This window comes from Haliotis cracherodii, unplaced genomic scaffold (genome assembly GCF_022045235.1).
Source record: "Haliotis cracherodii isolate W230 unplaced genomic scaffold, xgHalCrac1.p SCAF_1, whole genome shotgun sequence".
In the NCBI taxonomy this organism is placed as follows: domain Eukaryota; kingdom Metazoa; phylum Mollusca; class Gastropoda; order Lepetellida; family Haliotidae; genus Haliotis; species Haliotis cracherodii.
Window position 1 is genome coordinate 34,555,529 of NW_027266264.1, and position 25,019 is coordinate 34,580,547.

The 25,019-nt window shown below is 39.7% G+C and overlaps 1 protein-coding gene across 1 annotated transcript; it reads right to left on the reverse strand.

The window, feature by feature from the left end:
* Positions 1 to 7,487: 7,487 nt before the first annotated feature.
* LOC139455488 (solute carrier organic anion transporter family member 2A1-like) lies at positions 7,488 to 16,297 on the reverse strand. The gene is made up of 9 exons (XM_071237041.1): positions 15,571 to 16,297; positions 15,165 to 15,251; positions 14,015 to 14,227; positions 12,388 to 12,552; positions 11,202 to 11,385; positions 10,134 to 10,281; positions 9,016 to 9,173; positions 8,064 to 8,128; positions 7,488 to 7,843 (listed from the first exon to the last, which is right to left on the reverse strand). The coding sequence occupies exons 1-9, from the start codon at positions 16,295 to 16,297 to the stop codon at positions 7,488 to 7,490; spliced, it is 2,103 nt and encodes a 700-aa protein (XP_071093142.1).
* Between the last annotated feature and the right edge of the window lie 8,722 nt (positions 16,298 to 25,019).

A 25,019-nucleotide genomic window follows, 5' to 3' on the forward strand; every position in this document is an offset into this window, starting at 1 on the left:
TAAACAAATGGTGAAATATCATTAAAGCCGTCTTTACAAAAGAGTAGTACCCGCCTTCAAATAATGTTTAACACAGGACCATTTAGATGGATAATACAATATGTGCATATATACCACCAAATGATCGCCCTTACAGACCTATCAGGATTGTTAAGTTTCGGTTCTTGCAGGCATTCCAGCTTTCCTATAATTCCTAGAAATTCCTAAATGTTAAACGTCTCCTGTCATTCTTTTAGTTTTATGCCATACTGACTTCCTAGAAATCTGTTCCTCAAATATTGTTTTGCAAAAGGAAAAGCTTGTAATGCGTTCCTATCATTTCTCTGCACTGAACTTTGGTATCCAGCTATATCACCCACATCAAGTTCATCACCCACCGTCTGACATTCATTAAGAAGCAAGATTAGGACTTAAGGAATGATATTGCTCATAAGGGTACTTCCAGTGCAGACAAATGTCAGGAAAGATAGAGCATGTCCGAGGGGCGTTCAATAAGTTTTGCAACTTCAATATAAGACCAAGTCGCTGAATATTGTTGGCACTTTATTTTTCAATACAATCTCCATTGACCTCAATACACTTATTCCATTTGTCCTTCAAGCTTTTAAGACCACTTTTATAGAAATCCGCAGATTAGGCCTCTAACCACGCCTGTGGGGCAGCCTTTATGTCCTCGTCATCCTGGAAGCGTCTTCCACGTACGGCAGATTTCATTTGCCGGAACAGGAAATTGTCACTAGGTGCTTAGTCTGGGCTGTAGGGTGGGTGATTTAACTGTACAGCCTAGACTTATTGAAAAATAAAAGTGCAAAAGATATTCTGCGACTTGGTATTATATTGAAGTTGCAAAACGTATTGAACGTCCCTCGTACATTGGCCTTTAGGAAACCCGTGTCTGGGTAAGGACAAAGTTCCATTATACAGCTGCATCCTTAGTTTTAAGTCAAACTATCCCCTATGTTTCCCCCATGTATTTTTGGCCTCTATATTTATCCAAGTATTTTCAAGAAAAGTGGATGCCTGTTCTCGGAATGTTTTTGATTTTGCGCTTACAAACGTTTTGCTTTTCGTAAAATAAATTAAATCAGAAAAGAATGTATGGTCTTGTTGTTGAGAGGAATAGAATCAAACTGGTTCTGTTCAGTGTTGTTTTAGGCCGATTTCAGCATCATTTGATTCATACCATGGCGAGGGACATGAGCTTCGCACTTTGGGGAATAGAACCCGGGTACATTACTGACCCTAGTCGAATAAAACTAGTTTCTCTAAAATGAAAAAATACTCCTTCAATTCCTAGCTTAGTGATATAGAATAATGCTCCTTCATTTGCTGACAGACAGTGTTGTTCAGGATTTACTTTCCTCCGCAAGACTACTTTAAATTTTAATCACATGTCTATAGGTTGTTTTTTCTCAAAAATCCGGTTAATGATTTGTGGTTGTTTTATCTTGCAGTAAGTAATTTTGTATTCTAAAACCTGAGGCAATATTATTTTTTCAAGTATTTTCTGGAACAATTAGTTTTGTTAACTAGAATTACCACCACCCATCAATAATCGATCCTTTGTGACTAGATAACGGTGGGGACAGTAACCTAGTTCATATAGATGTGTAAACGCATCACTTGGTGCACGATTTCATCTTTAAGTGTATCCTAGGTATTGAAGTAATGGCATTGGAATGATGTAGACATTAACTAAAAAACAGACACGTTATCTGTATTCTTCTTTATCAGTGTCCATGCATAAACAACAATGAATGAGTGAATGAGTAACTTAGTTTTCAGTCGTAGTTCAGGGGGTCGCGATTCGCTGTGCAGAGTTTCGTCCCTTGGAAACTTATGATTGTGGGTTCGAATCACGGTTCGCCCCGATTATGTTTCTATTTTTGTCAGCACCATACCCTTGGGTTTCACCGAAGTGGTAAACGTCTCAGACCTGCGTCATTTCGGGCATTTTTCCCACAATAAGCTGACATAATAATGGAATAATGTTAAAAGAGGCGTTAAATCAAACTCACTCACTCACTCAGTCGTAGTTCAGTCATATATCAGCTTCATGTGGGAGAGAAAACCAATGTGTCGCTTGTCATAGTCGTTCACCACGTTATGAAGCCCATGAGCACTGTATGGTGCTGACCGGTGCTGAACTATGTGGGCTATTCTCGGTCACCTTTAGGGCACCCGTTCCCCTAAATATGCTTATGGCATAACGCATCACTTCTGTTTATATACTACCCAAGGATGGTGTTATCCAAGAGTCAACTGGACATAGATCTGGTTCCAATGTGTACATGTGTATGGACCCGTGAAGATCCGGGGTAGAATAGGTCTTCAGCAACCCATTCTTGCCGTAAAAGGCAACTATGTTTGTCGTAAGTGGCGACTAACGGGATGGGGTGGTCATGCTCGCTGACTTGGTTGATGCATGTCATCGATCCCAATTGCGTGGATCGATGCTCATGTTATTAACCACTGGATTGTCTGGTCCAGACTCGATTATTTACAGCCCGCGTCATATAGCTGGAATATTGCTGAGTACGGCGTTAAACAACAAAGCAACAAACCATTCTTGATGGACCGCCGCCGTGAACTTGTGTTAGAGCGTCTGCCCGGAGAGCGAAAGGTCCGGTGCTCGATCCCCGGCCGCGTCCAAAGGTGGAACTTGTTGCTACCCTGCCTGACGCTGGGCATTAAGAGGTTAAAACAAGGACTGGTCGGCTCGGAGTATACTATGTCATTTTCATTTATAAATCATTCAAAGTAAAACATACAGTATTGTCACAAACATGCGACCCGTGAAGATCCGGGCTAGAATAGATCTTCAGCAACCCATGCTTGTCGTGAAAGGCGACTATGCTTGTCGTTAGAGGTGACTAACGGGATCAGGTGGTCATGCTCACTGACTTGGTTGATGCATGTCATCGATCTCAATTGCGTAGATCGATGCTCATGATGTCAATAACTGGATTGTCTGGTTATTTACAGACCGCCGTCATATAGCTGGAATATTGCGTTAAACAACAAACAGGCGAATCACACACACGCATACACACAGAGCTGAGGGATGATTGTGTTTACGCGTTTCGGGTGAGAACAATGTATTTTCCCGGATGCTGACGTGATCTGCATGCAAAACCCTTGAAGGAATGGAGGTTGGCGGGTTATATTAACATAAATATTAATTGAGGCCACATTAACCATGGGCTATGAGTAAATGCAGTTAAGTTGCCGTCGTTCCTTTCCCCTTTTGCCGGACAAACAGTCCTGGCCTTGTGTAACGCAAAGATTATTCCAGAAATCGGTTCGTGCAGAACTGAATTGTGAAATCAGTATTTGATCACACAGGACCAATGAATAATCAATACATTATATTGAAATACACAGTTTGAGGTTTACATTTAAAAAATAAATGTGTCTACTATATGTTGTCGGTCCCTAAGTAACAGGCCCAGGAATTTATGTATGTAAACTGCGTTTTTAATCAGTGCTACAAAACATACAGATTGACAATACCTATAAACTATTATTATTTTGTAGACATGAAACCGACCCCCACTCAGACATAATATGATAGAGCTACTCTCGTGGCCGGTGTAAAAGGAGCCCGATGATCGCGGGTTTCCCGTCAGTTTACAATGGCAATTAATGGTAGCTATCTGTGTACACTTGACAGCGGTAGGCACACTTTATGACAATATGACCGCCCAATTCCCACTAGATTTTCCCGATTTTCATTCATCCATGTATATGTACTTGGCACGCATTGTAACCGTCCGATTCCCACTGGCCGATGTGTATATGTACTTGACACGGATAGGCACGCGTTGTAACAGTCCGATTCCCACTAGCCGATGTGTATATGTACTTGACACTGAAAGACACGCGTTGTAACCGTCCGATTCCCACTAGCCGATGTGTATATGTACTTGACACTGAAAGACACGCGTTGTAACAGTCCGATTCCCACTAGCCGATGTGTATATGTACTTGACACTGAAAGACACGCGTTGTAACCGTCCGATTCCCACTAGCCGATGAGTATATGTACTTGACACTGATAGACACGCGTTGTAACCGTCCGATTCCCACTAGCCGATGTGCATATGTACTTGACACTGATAGACACGCGTTGTAACCGTCCGATTCCCACTAGCCGATGTGCATATGTACTTGACACTGATAGACACGCGTTGTAACCGTCCGATTCCCACTAGCCGATGTGCATATGTACTTGACACTGATAGACACGCGTTGTAACCGTCCGATTCCCACTAGCCGATGTGTATAATATTACGTATTTGGCACTGATAGACACGCGTTGGGCATTTGGGCATTGCGGACGTGTTGAGACTCCCCACGGTATACAACCATAGATATAATGATTTATTATAGAATCGTATTAGTGCCACGTTTTTAAAAAATTATTGTCTGCGTAGATGATACTTTCATCTACGTATGTGATATAATTGTCGTAGGTATCGTTAATCAGACAGTGATAAAGTTTTGGGAAGTTGCGACCCTAGTTGGATACTAGTTTATTTTTGTCGTTTATTTTCATTTCGCCTATTCCGTTCTTCACCATTTACTGAGATCATTCAAACTATCAGTGCTAAAATAAAAACACAAACTGCAGAATTGCGCCCTAAGTGCTTCATATGATGGTGACGAGTATTGTTTCGACTCTGCTTTATGTATGCAGAGATTTCTATTGGATATGGAAAGGGTTTTGTCGCTTTAATTATTTATTTGAAATAGGTTTTTTTATAGTTTAAGTGATTCTCACCTGTTAATATCCACGTTTTACCTCTTAAACCTAATTTCTGTAATGGAGAAATCATGAAAATCAAAATATTCGAGTAATTTCTCGGACTTATACCGTGATATGGTTGACATATAATTTCGCTAAAAGTTTGAATAATGACCTGTAGTTGTTTGTTTGTTTGTTTGTAGTTTGGAGAACATTTCGTGCTCTCCTCTCTGTATTACGGTTATAAGACCGCCTCCGTGGTCTAGTGGTAAAGCGTCCGCCGGGAGAGCGGAAGGTCCGTGACTCGATTCCTGGCCGCGTCATACCAAAAGACGTTAAAAGATGGTGCTTGTTGTTACCCTGTCTGGTGCTCGGCATTAAGGGAATCGGAGTCTGTATACTGTGTCTGAGTAGGGTATTCATGTTAAACTGCGACATGGTATATTAGTAGGGTAGCACTGTAAATCGGAATCTGTCCGGACTAGTATAAGCAGCAACACACACACACACACACACGCACGCACGCACGCACGCACGCATAAAAATATAAATAATAAATATGTTAGCTGGTTAATAATAATATATATAATAAAATAAGTCCACGTTAGTCCATCATCTTCTTTATATCAGTTTCAGACATAGTACTTTCGCTGTCTCGTGACAGCTCTTCAGTTATATATAATCTTGGACTCGACGTTAAACCCCATTTCACCTTATCACGGTTATACGAAAGTGCGGAGTGTGTCATTTTCAGTAACTTCGACACATTGAAATTGAGATTTACTTTATAAAATGGTCATATAGTACCTTATTATTAATTATGCCTGATGTTATGTATAACTAACCTGGAACTATTGTTGATTACTCGAGAAAATATTGCTACAAAAGTTGATAGTCGACGACACTTTCTTCAACATAGGTTATGATATCAAATGCGTAGATGATCATCTACGTAGGTGAATTTTTTTTAAGAATGTGGTACTAGTACCCTAATACCCGTCCATAATTTATAGATCCAGGTCCAGGGTGGAAAGGAAAGGGGAAACACTTTTATTCACAAAATTATATTTATTGTATGTAAAATTTAAAAAAATACATACATTTACATTATGTTGATCACATACACATATGCAGCATACTTACACGTGGACGTGATCACATTGCCATATTCTTAAATTCAAACGAACACTATAGGCATAGGGGCTATCTCGTGCTATACATGTCCTGTTGGAGGCTATATAGGTAGCGGTGTGTGTGTTATAAATAGTTACACGGGGGCATGGTATGCTGTATTAGTTACGTTCTAGGCGGGTCGGTCGGGTAGCCTAGTGGTTAAAGCGTTCGCTCGTCACGCCGAAGACCCGGGTTCGATTCCCGACATGGGTACAATGTGTGAAGCCCATTTCTGGTGACCCCCGCCGCGATATTGCTGGAATATTGCTAAAACCATACTCACTCACTAACTACGTTCTAGGCTATACATAGAGGTTGTGTTTGGCTATTATGATGGTGGGGTATGTTGAATTAAGTTCTGGTATGCTATACAGGGGTTATAGTATGCTAATTCGTTGTTGTGGTATAAAATATCCTGTAAACTGAAGTTTGGAGAAACATTTATTGTTTTGTAATAATATAAAAATCATTACAAAGATCATTATTTTCCATATGTTATTTATAGCATATATATGTGCACATTGGAACCAGATTATGATATATGTCCAGATAGCAGTTGTATCACACAATCCTAGAGTACTGCGTATTAACGAAAACGTATTAAACACAATTTAAATAATCTCATATTACACCAATACATTAAATAATATAAGTATAAATTATGTATAATGTTCTTGAGGGCAAAGTGTGACCTCGTGATTTGAAAGTTTAATGCAAAGCGATTCACCGAGTACATTGCTTCCCTCAGTCGTGAGTGAGAATCACAGATTCGCCGCCATCAGCTTTAATCCTTTGGTCAACACTGTACTGTATTCGTGAGTTTCAATAAAGAGAAATAAAACCAACAAAATCTTTTCCGTAATCATATCTAATCTCTGCTAAAAGTCGGTTGTACTTTGCCGATTATACCCTAAGCATGCGTTTAAATTCTTAAACGTTGGCTTCTGTGTGCACGCGCATCACGTTCTGTTCATGCATGATGCGAAATTTCATTGGGATTAGATGTTGCATTCAGATGCAACGCCACGGTTGGTTGGTTGGTTGGTTGTTTAACGCCGCACTCAGCAATATTCCAGCTATATGACGGCGGTCTGTAAATAATCGAGTCTGGACCAGACAATCCAGTGATTAAAGTCATGAGTGTCGATCCACGCAACTGGGGTCGATGACATGCATCTGGCCATCCTATCCCGTTAGTCGCCTTTAGTCGCCTTTTACGACAAACATAGTCACCTTTTACGGCAAGCATTGGTTGCTGAAGACCTATTCTACCCCGAATCTTCAAGGGTCGCAACGCCACGGTATTGTAGGTGTACACCTCAACGATAGCTACATAAATGAAACCCATATCCTCGCAATGATATTGATAAAATAATGCTTAAAGCGGCATAAAGAAAACAATAAAACAAAACCATTGTGAATCTCATCCTCTCAGCAACAAGACCATGCCTTTCAGATTTGATACGATTACGAAAATCAAAACGTTTGTAAGTGATAAAAGGGAACGTGTTAGGAGTGATTAAAGGGCTGGTAACACTCACTTTAATGATATGTCACTATTTTTGTTTTATTGGATGACCTTCTCATCTTTTTCTTTGGTCGGGTTGAGAGTTTCCAATTCTTTTTCTTTGGTGGGGTTGAGAGTTTCCAATTCTTTTTCTTTGGTCGGGTTGAGAGTTTCCAATTCTTTTTCTTTGGTGGGGTTGAGAGTTTCAAATTTTTTCGTCTTAATGGCTATTAAGAGTGCAGCGACCAAACAGACGCAGGTTACACTACGTGATACTACGAAGAACCCGTGGATTTTCTGACGAAAGTCGACGATATCGTATAATGCGCATGCTCCTCTTTCACCACAAGGCGAATCCCAAATGAGGCAGGTGGAGTCTATGACGCGTCCGTATATGATTGGTCCAAGAAGAAAGCCTGAAGTAATATGAAAATAAAGCATCGGTATATCATGCATATATGAACAATAAGATGGAACATACGTTTTGGAAACACATATACATGTAATCTAAGAAATAAAGATGGAAATGGCTTGGACTACCATTTCCTAATCTTTAGAAATTCCTTGATCCGAATCTACATTTTAAGATAGGACAGAATAGTATATGCAGTTCCCCTACCCTGTTGAATTTCTTACCAAACATTGATGTCATAAACGACGAAAACGCAATAGCAATCGGTTTCTCCTTCTCCGTGACGCTCCTGAAAATGAAGACCCCCATGTGAATGAAATTAATGATAATGTAGACACCATGTAAATAAAATGAATTTAAAGTGTAGACCCCATGGCCATGTAAATTAAATAAAATGAAAATATAGCACGCATTAAAATTAAATCAAATGAAAATGTAGAATACATTAAAATTAAATTAAATAAAAATAAAGAACACATGAAAATAAAATCAACTGTAAATGTAGACCCCGTGTAAATTAGATTAGATTCAAGTGTAGACCCCTATGGACATGTAAATGAAATTAAAATTAAAATATAGAACAAATTCAAAATCAATTGAAAATATACAACCCATTACAATAAAATTAAGTGCAAATATAGAACGCGTGAAAATCAAATTAAATGAAAATAAAAAACCCATGTAAATGAAATTAAATTAAAATATAGAGCACATTAAAATGAAATCAAATGAAAAAAGTAGAACCCAAAAAATCAAATTGAATGAAAACGTAGACCCAATGTAAATGAACGTCTATGAAATGTAGATCCTATGTAAATGAAAATATAGAACACATTAAAATGGACACAAATGAAAATATAGAGCGCATTAAAATAGACAAATCAAAATATAGAACACGTTAAAAAGATATCAGATAGAATATAGAACACATTACAATACGATAAAATAAAAATATAGAACACATGGAAAAATGAAAACGTAGAACATAAGAGGATTTTAATTGTTTGTGTTCTGATCTGCTTGTCAGTTGAAAAGATGTTAACGACATTTTTTTGTTTGCTCTAATAACATTGTTAACATCTAAAGATGACCTCCATCCAAACGTTGTAAAAGTTTAAATTTGTTTCCCACAAACAGAAGCTGTACGTGTCAGGTAATCAGTAAATGGGATCTCACCTGATCTTTATGATGATCTTCGGCATAATGAGCATAGTGCTGAGGAAGGCTGAGACGGCAAGGCTCACAGCGTAGGGATACAGGAAGGGACAGTCGAAGTCACAGAGACCCGGGCTCGCCTTACCACCGTTCGGTATGCACGTGCAGTTCGTATAACTCTGTGGAAGAAACAAAACTCTCGCTTGAGCTGTCTCAATGCTGCTGGTTAGACAACTACTGTACCAACATTGCCACAACTGATACCACCAGTACGACTCTTATCATAACTGTGTCTTCTCCTTCCAACACTGTTACCGCTCTGCTTCACCTTATTGAAGGATCATTATCTTTTTTTCATTTATGACCCATCAAAAATACCAGCTTTGGAAAATGACTTTGCAGTTTTTGACGGGTGCCACCGGTTGGGCAGGATACGTTCACCATTTCTCGAACACCTGGTATCGTCACTCTTTGAGAGTGATTTATAAACGCATGCTTATGATATAGTCAGGATCGTAAATAGACTCCTCAGTAGAGATTTCTTATGAATAGGGAAATGTCACGTTTTGGAGTATATATTCAATACCTCTTATAGAAACCACCATATGGATTATACTTCCAAAAAATAAGGCATTTTAGTAAGTTTGGAGTCGTGAAGATCCGGGGTAGAATAGGCCTTCAGCAACACCATGCTTGATGTAAAAGGCGACTGTGCTTGTCGTAAGAGGCCACTAACGGTGGTCAGGCTCAGCTGACTTGGTTGATGCATGTCATCGTACCCCCAATTGCGTGGATCGATTTTTATGATATCAGTCACTGGATTGTCTTGTCCAAACTCGATTATTTACAGACTGCTGTCATATAGCTGGAATATTGCTGAGTGAGACGTTAAACAACAAACAAACAAAAAACAAACACTGTATCAGTTGTAACTACTGCTGCTTACAGCTACCCCACCATTAACACTCCTACTGCTTATACTCCTACTACAACAACAACAGATGGTTCTACTACACCCTTCCTGTTGGATACACTTGTTAATTGGCGGACACGAGGGGCCATTAGTTGTTGGACACGAGTGGCGAAGTTGTCTGTAGTATTGCTCATTGTTTTGAAACATAGCCAGTGTTTTCTATTACCGGTCCGTTCTTGGCAAGGCATCCCGCGTGGCAAGGTGAGTAATAGTTGTTGTTGTCGTAGCCACAGATGGGGAAGTAGTCGTTGTCGTTGCAGTGGCAGGTGGAACTGCCGCAGTCGCCTTGGTCAGCCGTCGATGATACCGTCGTCCTATTTGGAAAGCGCGACGGTAACGTGAAATCTGAAATGTTGTCATTTACGAAGGGACCAACCATCTAATATTCTTGTATGGATGGGGTGTGTGATGGGGGCAATTTTGTTCAAGACAGATTGTTTTTTCAGTCAAAGTTTCAAGAAATACAATATATTAAGCCGAATAATTATTATGACTCACAACTCGTTGTCTTTCAGGACATCCGGCAGGTGCTATGGACGGTTTTGAGGGCTTAAAAGGGTACATCTTCTCTTTTGCAAAATGTCGAAAGACGATTACAATTGATTGTATCTATATAGTTTTGGTTTTTTTCAATTTCTTGGAGTTGATGGGATTTTTTTCGGAAAAGACTATCGATATTTGATAAGAATAATTTAAGAGTCACCTTCTAACGTCAGTGTAGTTCGCGGTGCTATGTATTTGTGTGGTGGGTCGTAGTGTAAAGGTGTTGCATGGCGTGTTGGTATGGTGTGCTGTGGTGCGGTGTGTTGTGTTGATGTAGTGTTTTGAGGTGGGGTGGTGGGATGATTGTGGAGTTGTGCTTATTGAAAGCATTATGCTTAAGCCAATCCTTCAATAATTCGGGCGATAATTATAAACTTTGTTACTGATTACCTATTGATAAATTGCAAAAATGTCGTTCATATGTACCATCTTCTCAATGTTCACGTATAAAATAAGCTAATCTTTTCACCAATATTGTTTCACTGTTAATGGTATTAAGACTATTTTTAGCAAATATTAGACAATATCTCTCACATTTCATATAAAAAGAAATGGATCTTACTTTGTTCTCAATTAATGTATTCAAAACCTATTATTTTGTTGTGTATTATAGTTTTATGTGCGCTACTTATATCACTTTCATATTTTATTGAAATTGTACCGCGTGACGTTAAATAATAAATTCACTTACCCGGGTTGGTTCAGTATCTTTGGTTGTGGACAGCCAAACACATATCCAAGGGAGACAATTATGACTGTGACAAATGTGAAGACGTTGACAAACTTCAGCCCTGTTATGGGGCTCATTTTAAACTTTTTGGTCAACCAACCACCGACAAACGTTCCCAGTGACGCCATCGGCATACTCAGACCAGCTGGAATGAATAAATCATAGATACACTGATGAACAAAGCAGTGGAACCTGTCTAAGTCATTATCAATATAAAGTCAAACGCTGTTGTGTCGAACTTATGGTTGTCTCGAAGTAAAAGCTTGGTCTCAGCGTATTTATTCTTTATTCATCATTATCGGTTATGCCGAACCTCGGATAACTCGAAGTATTTACGAAGGTCCCTTCGACGGCTGTATATGCACCGCTTCTTCGGTACTGAGAAACATAGTGGGCACATATACAATGAAAGACTGCAGATGAAACTCGATATGTAAGACAGAAGGAACTCCATGTAAATTCAGATTGGTAAAAACAGATTAGTGCGTCGTGTAAGAGATCGTGGCGGGCGTGTAGCCTAGTGGTCAAAGCGTTCGCTCGTCACGCCGAAGAGCCGGGTTCGATTACCGACATGAAAAAATGTGTGCAGCCCATTTCTGGTGTGATATTGCTTGAATATTGCTAAATACGGCGTAAAACCATACTCACTCACTCACGTGTTAGAGATCACAAGTGTTTTGTATCCGAAAGATAAGATGTCTATTTCAACGAGTGAAAGTAACATTGCATCAATTTTCTACCACCTAATGACTGCATTTATGTGAAATACATGCACTAAAAGCTTATACATTGACGTCAAATTAGTTAAATTATAACAAGCAAGACATGGTTTTTCGATGGTGATGTATTTGATACGAGTATCATCGGCGATCAATGTGAATCTCACAACAGGTGACGTGCACATGCCTTCCATGGGAGTCGCAATTTCACAGTGCACAGTAATGAGCAGAGTGAAGCGTGAATTTTCACGTGTTTTCTTTCTTTTGCCCGGCTGTTTACTTAACATTGCGAACATAGAAATGCACATTTTAACTATTTTCAAAATTATTCATTATTTGTTTCTTCTTAATCGAAGTCCATTCAGTTCATTTACCCTCTGTATTTTGGTATATTGAAGAAATAAAACTGGTCTATCTGAATACGTTACCCATGAGAAGGTTGGCTTTCCAAGCTGGTAGACCGAACTGGTTCTCCATGTACTTGGGCATAAAGGCGTGCGCTCCCCCAATAGAGAACAGGTGACACACACTGGCCAGAACCAGAGTGGCGTAGAGAGGGTTGGTCAAGATACCTACCAATACCTTTATGTAATCTGTGAATAAAAAAAAACAGACACTGAGAGAGATGGAGAGGGCTTTCAGAGAGGCATCTTCCCGAGGCAAGAGCGTCCACTAGCCTTTTTATCAAAGTCTTGTTTCCTGTGCTACATATGATTGGTCTATCGCACATATCGATGTTCCAATCAGAGAACGTTTCACAAAATCAACATCCACGACTGGTACACCTTCGTATGAAAGTGATTTACCGCTGACTGTCTTTGTTGACACAATTATGTCTTTTTCATCTTCTAAACCCCCAAATTGCCTATGTTTTGTGTCAGGGATGAAATCGTGAATGTTTTCTTTATCTTATCGGCGAGGTCGTCGCCTATGGTAGTCGCCATTCTTGTGAAGCTATATGAGATAAGAACAGCGATCTGATTGGATTGGATTGGATTGGACTCGTGATCTACGCGAGGTGGCGCGAGAGTCGAGCCAAGAAAAGTGGCCTTGGTGTGGCAAGGGTAGAAACTAGGTTATGGGTTCTTTTTCTTCATTTTCTCTCTTAAAATGTCAATGAGTACTATATCAAATAAGATCGGGATTAACACCTTATATTCTTCTAAGCTCGTTGGTTATTCTCTAATTATATTACGCCTCTCCTGAACCCGAGCTCGGCATAGATCTACATTTAAATACGCGAACTCGTCCGAGTGTGACCTCCATGTATTTAATCGAATAAGAAAACCGATGCTTCCTGAGTAATACGAGAGGGGAGGGTAAGAAAAAGTCTACATCTATTATTCATTCCAACCGGTCTCAAAATGAAGCTAAGGTGGCGAATGGTCCCCGGTAGTTTTGTTGTAATAGAAAGGAGACACGTGCACGTTAGACTGAACAGACAAGTATGATGTGTAGGTGTAGGAAGTAAATACTGGATATAAAGAATGACTTCACTTTCTTGGCTTTGTTGGAAGTTTCTTATTTTAATGCATATGAAGCTTTTCATTTCATCTAGATAAACTGAGGGACAAAAAATGTATACCAAATTTATTTATGATGCAATTAAAAATTTGGATTAAATTGGATTATGTTTGGAAACAGTTTGTAAAATATTAATCTTTGGCTGGGTAATTTTGTGGACAAATATATTGTTTCAAAAAAGATTGGGGTAAGAAATATCATATTTAAAATGTGGTAAATTTGCGCATAAAGCTCATTTACTGATTTTCAAAGGTAAGATGTGTAAGGTAAGATGTGTAAGACCTATCATAAGTTGTGTATTATTATAAAATTGAAAATAAAAACATAAAACATTTAGAAGTATTTCTTGAGTGCTGACAAAGCGCCAGTAAGTTGATTTTTCACGCAACAGACACTCCACTCCTGGAGCCACGAGGAACGTTCATCACTGTCAAAGTGAGGACAAAGGTGCCGGTCGCCGAATTTGAAGAGCAAATTTATAGATGCTGACATTACACATAAGATAAAAAGCGTCACTTATATGAACTTTACCTTTCGCCTCCAAAATAAGTTTTGCTGTGAGGTTATTCAGTTCCTTTTTCTTCTTCTTTAGATCGTCCAGGACATCACTGGGCGGAGCACTCTTCAGCCTGCGCGGGAAGAAGAAGAGAGACCCGCTCATGATAACAGCTGCAGACCCGAACACGAGGTAGCCCAGCCACCAAGCGCCGATCCATCGAGGGTGACGGGGGTACAGGTCTGTGTCTGAAATAGCCATTGTGTCATGACAGGCAGATTGGACATACGTTATTCGCGAATGTGTTATGGGCGGAACAAAGAATGAATAACCCAATCGGCAGCCTGTGAACAATCAAGTCGGGAAAAGACGAATCAGGGATTGATAGTATGAGCAAACATCCATATGCCGTCGGGATACGATGACATTCACTTAATGTCAACGAGCCTGACAGTCGATCTTTCTTGTCGCCTTACGACAAGGATAAGTTCCGGATTCCCAACCGGTTGTAGCAGAGTTACAAAAACGGTGACGAATGAAACATCGAATGCTTTGAAATAAATTTAAAAAGGTTTAACCTTGTAAAGACATGCTAGCCTAAACATGAGTGAGTATTGTTTTAAGCCGCTTTTAGCAATATTCCAGCAATATCAAGGCGGGGGACGCCAGAAATGGGCTTCACACATTGTACCCATGTCGGGAATCAAACCCGGGTCTTCGGGGTGACGAGCGAACGCTTTAACCACTAGGCCAACTGACCGCCCTCCTAAACATGAACAGGAAGTGTAGTGGTATGACTGAAGTAGATCGTGGCCATGTACATAACTTCCAACGTTAACATTGTTGTGGTGGTATGTCAGAGGTAGATTGTGACCACGTACATACCTTCCAACGTTAACATTGCTGTGGTGGTATGTCAGAAGTAGATCGTGGCCATGTACATACCTTCCAAAGTTAACATTGCTGTGGTGGTATGTCAGAAGTAGATCGTGGCCATGTACATACCTTCCAACGTTAATATTGCTCTGGTGGTATGGCTGAAGTAGATTGTGACCACGTACATACCTTTCAACGTTAACATTGCTGTGGTGGTATGTCAGAAGTAGATCGTGGCCATGTACATAACCTTCCAACGTGAACATTGCTGTGGTGTTTCATAGCAGTAGATTGTGACCACGTACATACCTTCCAGCGTGACATATATTCTGGTGAAGTAGCTGCCGAGGCTGAAGGCAATGGCTGGTCCGAAGATGCTCATGCTGATGATGATGCCTGAAAGAAAGGGGGAGAGTTTATCCCACGTAAAGGAATTTGAGGTTAAAAAAGTAACATACATATATATATTCTAGCATGCAGAAGAATAGGAATGAATAAAGCCCTTTATGCAAAAAACAATATTGTCAAGTTATATGCTGGTGCGATTCATAACACAGACAGTATTCGATTCATATTATTGTCAGGGCCCAATTTTGCAAAGTACGTGTATACTTATTCTGATACTAATTATAGACGAAGCGTTAGATCCCCATGTGACTCAAGAGCTAACGTACTCTGACAGTTAGAGATCAATAGGATACTGAAACTACTTTACCCATATAATATCCTGTTTTGGACTTTTCCACATTTCCATCTACATATGTGATCGTAAACGCGTTTCTTGGGGCCTTTGCTACGCCTTGTAGAGCCATTCCCATGACGATGATCCCAAGCGCCGCAGCTGCATGATCACGTGGTCTCCTTGACAACACTTCCGGTTTATCAGGAGCGTCTGATTCTTCACAAAAATTCATAAGTGAGTCATTTGCTAACGAACACAGGTCATACGCTCGTGACTGAGACGTCACATTACTAACTACGTATTCCTCATTAGGTGACTGCTCCGTTCCAAACAGGAAGTGAGGTAAGCAGCATATCAGACCGGAAATGCCAAAAAGCATGACACTTGCAGACATTACTCTTGGAATATGAGATCGGTGGGCAAATTGGGCAACAAAAACGACAATAAGCAAATAGCCAATGTCGTTACTGGCCATTATTATTCCAGTTTCTGAACTAGTAAAGCCAAACTGTCGCTCCAATGTGGTGACTTGGGAATTAACGTATGCCAACAACGTTGATGACAGAAGGCTTGTTATGCTGCAGAAGCCAGCGAAGGCGGTAATGTTGGCAAACACCTGAAAGGCGCGTGGCTTGCACGATCCTATCCCGCACTGGGTCTCTGGGTCGTCGTCCTCCACCAAAACAAGATGGCCGGCATTGGTCTTCTGACTTTCCTGGCCATCCAAAAGGGATATCTCATTGTCCTTTCCTTCCGACATGTTGCCGTATCAGTCAGAAATCTGTGGAAATATGACAGTAGTACGTGAATGGTTGCCGAGACATTACTGAAATATCGCAACGTAAAACATATTCACGCACTTACGACATCCAAAGGTAAAGCAATGTCCAGACCAAACACGTGTTCGAAGTAACAAGGTCCCGACAATCAAAGTTCAAGGTGCTGCAAGGTCCACTATGTACTTTAGTTTTGAATTCACATTGTGTCCACTTCGCAGTGTCATACGTGTTCTATAGTCATGGCACAGCATGTCACGTATTAATGCCTAATCATGATTCTGTGTGTATTTGCATACCAAGATTGAAGAGCATTGTGTCTAGGGTGTTGTTTAATTGGGAAGAAAATGAGGTCACGGGAGGCCCCTGGATAAAACGCTGCCTTGATTGATGTCCTGGTGGGGTGCCGTTGTACCCCCAATCGTCTATACCAGTAGTAGTATAGACACTGGAGGTACGGCATCACCCCAACCTGGACCAGGTCCAAGCCCTGAAAATGCTTTGGGTGTTGTGTTGTGTGTGTGCATGTTGTATGTGCGTGAGCGCTGTGTGGGTGTGTGCATGCTGTGTGAGCGTGTGCTTGCATTCTTTTGCGCAGTTGCTACATTTTGCTAAGCAGTTGCTACATTTTGCTTACCACTTACCTCTTGAGAGTTACAGTCTTGTGGATAGATTTCTTTTGGTCACTCTGAATCTGTATGCATAGGTCTAAATATGAAACAGATGAGGTGATCTGCTCTCTATTATTTCTAGAGTAAATATCAAGGGGAGGTGGTTGGGGCCTCCAAGCAACCCGGTTTCTGGCTTTAGAATCATACGAGTGTTCAATTTTCCTTTGCACCAATGTTGGAAGCTTGAATAACAATAAATAAGAGGGAGAAATCATATTTCCCAAACCATAAGAAATCTGACTTGGATGATTGCATGTCATCATATCCCAATAGCATGGGTCGATTGTATCAATCACTGGATTGCGTGGCCCAGACTATTATATACAGATCGACGTCATGCAGCTGGAATTTTGTGGCGTTAAACAACATAGAAAACATCATTCACTCTAAAAGAACAATATGTTGTTTACCTGGGAAACAATGCAGCGAGGAGAACGCAGATGATCCTCAAAGCCGATTATATTCAGACTGCCGGTTTATAGGAGTACTTACCTGTAAACGGTACAGGGTCATGTGACATCTAGTTAGAACTACTGACTACGTGACAAAGAAATAATTACTCGTGGCCATTTTGACATGCGTATCGTACCTGTGATGCTGCATGTGGGGATAGAGTAGACTGATCAATTTATTGAGAGAGAAAACCTTTTCGATATATTCAAGAGAACGTCAAAGATGAAAACTAAAGTGATCAAGGAAATCTTAATTGGGTCACTTGTCATGATTTTTTCAGCACGATGCGTATTCCTCTATTGTTTTATCTGTCAAGTGCGTAGCAAGTATCAGTTCAGTTGATAGTAAACTGCCGGGCAAAAACAGGTATACGCCCATGTTTGATGGTGACTAAAATTGAAACAAACAAGAAATGGTTATTCGATTGTGGTGTATTTGATACGGGTATCATAGATGTGTTTTGGACCTAACGTTTGCAGTGTTTCCACGACTGTCTTCAGCCAAGTCCCGATTTGATAACGTTTGTATTTTGGGGGTCTAATCCAATTTTCAAGCGTAAACTTTCTTTTGTCTGGTAGTTTATAATGCCTGTCCCCGCTGAATGTGGTATCACATGCAGAATAAGACTAACTAGGTGAGGAATCGAACCCGCTCCAACGGCTGATCTTGAAAAACATCACTTGAAATTCATTGTACAAAGAAACGACCGCTTCCGTGGTCTACTGGTAGAGAGCGGAAGGTCGGAGTTCGATCCCCGGTCGCGTCATACCAAAGGACGTTAAAAGATGGTACTTTATGTTACCCTTTCTGGCGCTCGGCATTAAGGGGCTAAAACAAGGACTGGTCGGCTTGAAGTGTTTGTGTGGGGTATTCATGTTAAACTGTGACATGCTATATCACACACACACACACACACACACACACACACACACACACACACACACACACACACACACACACACACACACATATATATATATATATATATATATATATATATATATATATATATATATAAAAGTTATATATATATCACAGCAGGGGACACCCAACAAGGCGAGGTAATCAACATACCCGGCACATTTTGCCTTCTTTCCCGGTCTTCATATCAACTGACAAAATTAATGTTCTCTGTGTGTGTGACATATTATATTTATGGTACTATCAATTAACTGCCGTTTTGCCGTCACCCAACTGACATTGCTTTCATATACTAAAAACTCAGCAAATTATTTTCTCAAGGAAAAGTCTGAACATTAATGTGTCAATGTCTAAAAAGAGGCCGACCATTTGATATTCATATTGATACTGCCACACAAATTACATTGCTGAAATGTGTGGGGCTTTTTTTGAAACAAATATTATGGCGCATAGTTTTAATTAAATTAAACAGTTTAAAAAGATATCTGGTTTTGCAGCTGTAGCTGAAAAATCCCAGCCCACCACCCCACCTCCACACCCACACCCCACCTCCACACCACCCCACCTCCACACCACCTCACCCACCACACCTCCCGAATATCAAATGGTCGGTCCCTAATCCAATACTTTTGAAGTCGCGCGAGCCGTTGACTAAATCAGTTATATGATTCTTGCAATAGGCTATTATTTTCCAACCTATGTTAATATTTGCTTTAATTGTGAAAAATACGATGTTAGAACTAGAGACACCGGAGAACGCTTGACAGTTTTTTTTCCATTTGTTAGAGAGCCATAAACAAAACCTCCTGTTTCTTCATTGGAGGGCATTTCAGGGAAACACATGGCACAACGGTATAGTCCAAGGTGGTTTTATTTGAAGCAAGACATACATATAACGGTATAAATATTGTTTACCATTGGGAAACATATTATTTTTTAGACATGCTGAAAAATGTACATGTTTTACAAATTATATTTTTTAATATCGTATAAATTTTTTCCTTTTTTTGTGGAAAGAAATACAACCCGTAATAGAACACTAAAAGTAAGTTACATAAACCTAAAACTGTATTTATATTATTTTGTTATTCTTTTCATAGTTTCAAATTGAATCCGGTAAATGTATATTCAGTAATGGTTCAACATGCCGCACACTTACCCCATTTTCTCATTTACCAGAGCTACACACGACATAAACCCATAAAGTGTTTCACAACAAAATACTATTGGTATTATCTATATCATGCTTGGTTCTATCTCGAAGGATCTTTGTCAAAATCCTGAAACTGAATTCATCCAGAGGCGAAACAGACTGACTGACCCAAGCAACATTTCAAGAGATGCCTACACTGCTTGAACACAAATAGCATCCGTCGCGTAACCTTGGGTGTCCATATCATCAGATGCTAAATGTCGCCTGTACCTCATTTTCTTCGGGTTAATTACAAATGAGCAATTAATCCTCACTTTACATTTATCATAGTAGGATCACAACAGAAAAGATCCATCTCCTCTTTAACAGAGATTCAAGATTTACACATGTTAACCTTGTCAAATCTCAGTGATACTATAAAGACATAGCTTACATATACATTGTACATTTATCACGTGGAACTTCAGACGGATCCAAATCTGAAAGTTCAAGTTGAAAGTGTCATTTCACAGTTCCTAATGCTACAAACATATGCTTACTGCTTACCAACATTCATATGTAGGTCACCTCAAACGAACACAAGCATGCATGTTTCCTTGTGTAGGGGACACAACTCGTGTTAGTGTCCTTCGCTTGGGTTGTCTTTTCACAAGTGTTGAAGATACCTTTAATATTCTATTTCAATATATCGATCTCATCAACAAATAGGTGGACCATTTCCTCATCTGTACAGGAAAACTAAAATTAACGAGTATGTCTTTCACAAGATCTCAAGATAGTGTAATTGTTTCAAGATGAATATCAGCCTAGCACTAAGTAAGAGGTCCATTTTCTCATGTGTAAAGAGGGCATATAATGGTAAAAAAATCACTTCTGGAGCAGGTATTGTTTTGTGTCCTTTCACAGTCTTATTTCCTACATGGTAGTTCCATTTCCAATTACACACAGAGAGGCCAAGTTAGTTAATTTAGAGGATGCTGTAGATAATGCAGTATTTATTAGGCCAGATCACAAAATGATGCTCCATTGTGCACTTTTGTTTATTGCACAAGATCTGGCGCACTCCTTGTGTGATCTTCAGTCGGACTTTGCCTCCTCCTCCTCGTTCCTCTTCTCCGCCTTCTCCCTCCTCTTCCACATAGCGTCCTCCTCTGCAACAACGCTCAGGCCAATGACGATCCTGCGAGCCGATTTGTCAGACTTTGGCACCAGGAACGTCCTCTCGACGACAAGGAATCCATCGTCTCGGGACACGTGGTCATGGACGATGATAATCTGGCTGTCCCAAACTGTGTACACCACAGTGACCTCAACCTCCTCCTCTTTCTCTATTGGTGGCATGACATCACGACGTGAGAAGCCGAAGGGCGTCAGTTTCAGAGACTTGGGGTCAGCCATCACAGACTGCATGCATGAGCGGCGATAGACTTCCTTCTTCTTCTTCTTTGGTTCGAGTTTCTGAGACAATTTCCCGCTATGGTCAACTGCCAAGAAAACAGTAGTTTTATCCTTTGGATCTGTCTTTGTCTTCGACCTATTGCTGACTGTTCCCTGAACGCGGATATGTAAATGCATGAACCTCTTTATAAAGGGGATACATATAAATCAAAATATTACATTTCAGACAATTACTAGGGTATCGTTTCATTGATTTAGAAATCGAACATAATACTCATCATGTGCTTTAAATAATAACCGTCATACAGCTGGAATATTGTGGAGTGCAGTGTTAAACAACAAAAACAAATACCACGAGTAATACCGCAATGAATTAGGTAATTCTCAATAAATACAAAAAAGTTCTATAATTTATCCGATGCTTGATTAAACAATAAAAAATATATTTTTGAAATATCCCAAGGTAAATCCGTTTAATAAAGAATTTGTAGATGTGCAGTGTGTTTCAGGTCATATCTGCACATGGAAAACGATAACAGTGTTTTTGTGCGTTCTGTGTCAAAGGCCCACGCACCGTAAACAAATCATGCAAGTCTTACACAAGAAGCAGTCATCACAGAATCCCTGCATGATTCTCCTTTGGGATTGTGGGGATGAAATATCCCTATAGTAGCCAGTTCTTGTCGCAAGATGTGGAACAAAGGGATCGGATGGTGTGACCTGGCCGTGTGCCATCGTGCCACGAAGGTGTAGGTTGATGCCCATTCTTTCAACCTCTGGGTACACATGCACAAAGCGATCTTAGTGCTACGACGATGGTAACTCCCATACTCTAACATAGACTTATACTTGTCGTATCGCTAAGATCGGTTTAAGCAACTGGACCCTCGTTAGCCTGGCCAGATTTTTACTTTCATGGGGGCACGGGTGGCCCAGTCGTCTAAGGCGCTGCAATTCGCTGTGCAATGTTGTGTCCCTTGGGCACGCCAAAAACCCTGTGGTTTGTGTGTTCGAATCCCGGTTCGACCCGATTAGGTTTCTGGGTTTATCAGCACGGTACCCGTGCTCTTGGGTTTCACCAAAGTGGTAAACGTGTAAGACCTGCACTGCTTCGGGCTTTCCTCCTACATTGAGCTGACAGGCCGTTGTGGATAAGCTGTATTTGCTGATTGACGTAAAACACTCGAAAATGGTGGGTGTAGCGACAATCAGTTGGATGACACTCAGCATAGTCAGAATATACTCTTCATCGACAATATCCATATTATTAAATGTTTGATTAAATACCTTTGTCAAGGACTAAAGATCAGAAGCAGATCATATATACCTGGAACAAAGTGTACTGCATTCCAGCCGTTTGTTCAGAATGTAAATATCATTAATTATTTTCCGTCTTCTTTTTATTATTGGCTTTGGGCCTAAAATACTGAATAAAGTCTGTCTGTCTATACGAGTGGGCTCGTGAGTGGGCTCGTGAGGTTATCATTTACGCCAGACATAGTAATTTTATGCCAGCAGTCTGTAAATCAATGAGTCTCCAACAGACAAATTATAAAATGGGCTGCCGAGTGAGAGTATATATCCAATGCCACAGTGAACAGTATACATGCCGGTAATTTAGCGTGTTGCTTATTTTTAACTAGCCCGCGTGCCTTTGTCTGGCACTTCAATAGACTTGTCTCTTTACCAAGCTCCTTCCCAGCGCATGACACCTTCGTTACACTCTTGGTAAGATCGACAGACAGACAGACAGACAGACAGACAGACATGTTTATTCAGTAAAAGGCCAATGGCCCAAAATACAGACATGTGAGCATGACATTTACAGGGCACAGAATTTATCATTAATTATTTTGTGAGCATAGTATAAGAACTTACAAACTAGAAATAATGTTTGCTCATAATAATTACTAAGAATATTTATTACATGAGAATTACTGTAATGAGTAGGCATAGGAAGATTAACAAGGTATTTTTGTCTTAGGGCAGAATATAAATTACAATTAAAGAGTACATGAAATTCATCCTCAATGACATTAACTCCCTTACTACTACAATAGTTACAAAATCTGAGTGAACGGTCTGTTTTACTATATCTGCCAGTTTCTAAAGCTTTTTTAAAATTTGAACCTCTGAATTTAGTAAAAACAATTCTTAAATGGGTAGGGAGTGGACATGACAAGTACCTTTCAACATTTAACATGGATTTAAAATGCTTATAAAGATCACAGTTTGAAGAAGAGTTTACAGAAGCACTCCAGAATTGCTGTAAATTATCTTTGAGCCTTTGCTTAAAATGGAGAATAAAAGCTTTAGAGTCGCCCACCTCTTGATTGAGCCATACAAAACCAAACCCAAATTGGAATAAAATATTTCTAACTTTAGTCGCCCAAGTTACCCGCCCAACATCATCTAAAGATTTAAGCATTAAATAGCATTTAGAAGGTAATCTGTGGGGTTGAAGATGTAGGAGCCTTCACCAATATTAAATTACTTTAGTCATGTAAGTGAGTTGTAAAGGAAACCTCCCACATTCCTCTAAAACCATATTTGAGCAGGTTGATTTGTTTACTTTTAGATAATGCTTACAAGTGGCGATTTGGACAGATTTGATTTTTTTACAATAGCGAGTACCCCAAATTTCAGAGCCATAGGTTCAGGTGGGGGTGACCATAGAGTCAAAAACCTTAAACAGATCTGTACAAGTAATATTCCCAAATTTCCTTTGAAAAGAGTAAATTGCTAAAATTGCTTTGGTGGCTTGGGCTGCTAGAGTAGTTTGTGCCTTACTCCATACAAGCTTAGTTGTAAACATTAAGCCAAGATATCTATAACTTGAAACAGTTTCAATAGGTTCACCATGATAAAACCACTTTTCATAACTGCGAAGATGGCCACCTTGCCTAAATACAATTACTTTTGTTTTTTTAAGTTAATTTGCATGCCTGTTTTATTACAAAATATTTCCAAGGCATTAATTTTCTTTTGAAGCTGGGTACTACTATCTGAGAGAGCAGAAACATCATCAGCAAAAAGAAGAGCACATAAATTATCTATATCAGGAGAAGTATGTATACCTTTACCACCTAATTCCTCAAATTTGTTTGACAAATTATTAATACAAATTAAGAACATTTGTGGGCTTAAGACACAGCCTTGGTGAGTACCTACCTTACATGGAAACACTTGAGATAAACCTTTGGCTGATCTTACACAGGCTGATAAAACACTGTACATGGAAACTAGGACATTATTAATGGGACCCGATATACCTACTTTCTTTATTGAATCTCTCAGAACATCATGTTTTACAGTGTCGAAAGCTTTCGAAAAATCAATAAAGAGGCAATAAAATCTTCCCTTCTTTTTGCCAGAATATTTTGTTGTAATAGCTTGTAATGTAAAAATATGGTCAATAATAGAATAGTCAGTTCTAAAACCAGCCTAAGCTTCACTGAGGATGTTATTGGTGTCACACCATTGCTGTAATCTGCTGTTTAGGGTAGATGTAAAAACCTTGCATACTGTATCTATAAGAGATATTCCTCTGTAGTTGTCTGTATTTGATTTATCACCAGATTTATGTAATGGACAGATTATTCTCTTACCCCATGAAGATGGGAAGGATCCAGTAAAGAATATTTGATTAAAAATCTTGGTGAGAATAGGTGCAAGAAGGTTACTGCAGGATTTAATAAATTCATTTGGTATGCCATCTGGACCAGGGGATTTGTTGTTAGGTAGATTTTTGATGTGGGATAACACTTCTTGTTCAGAGATGGGATGGTTTAAACTATCGGGGGCAGAGGGGACAGAATCATCATAGAGTGGGTACTGGGTGCTATTTTCAGTGGATAAAAGTGATCGCTGCCACTAGTGTGGGCGCGGCCATTACAAGAATCTTGAAATTTGCCCTCTAACCCCAAATGTAGGAACGTTGATACTTTTGTTTATGTCTTTGGGGATGCCATCATATTTCATTTTGAAAAGGTTTACGACTGACCATATTTTCCAGATGAATTTACTTTGTTGTTTTAATAATCAGATTGCTTCGAGATTGCAGACTAACGGAAAATCAACCAACTTCTCCCTTACATTCTTACTATATCA

What these genes read in the sequence shown, in the direction of transcription:
- LOC139455488 (XM_071237041.1), bottom strand. Translation starts at nt 16,297, where the DNA reads ATGTCGGAAGGAAAGGACAATGAGATATCCCTTTTGGATGGCCAGGAA. An exon ending in CAAAACAGGATATTATATGG is followed by an intron (nt 15,252 to 15,570) that starts GTAAAGTAGTTT and finishes CCTTTCTTTCAG; the next exon opens with GCATCATCATCAGCATGAGC. An exon ending in AATATATGTCACGCTGGAAG is followed by an intron (nt 14,228 to 15,164) that starts GTATGTACGTGG and finishes TGGCTATTTCAG; the next exon opens with ACACAGACCTGTACCCCCGT.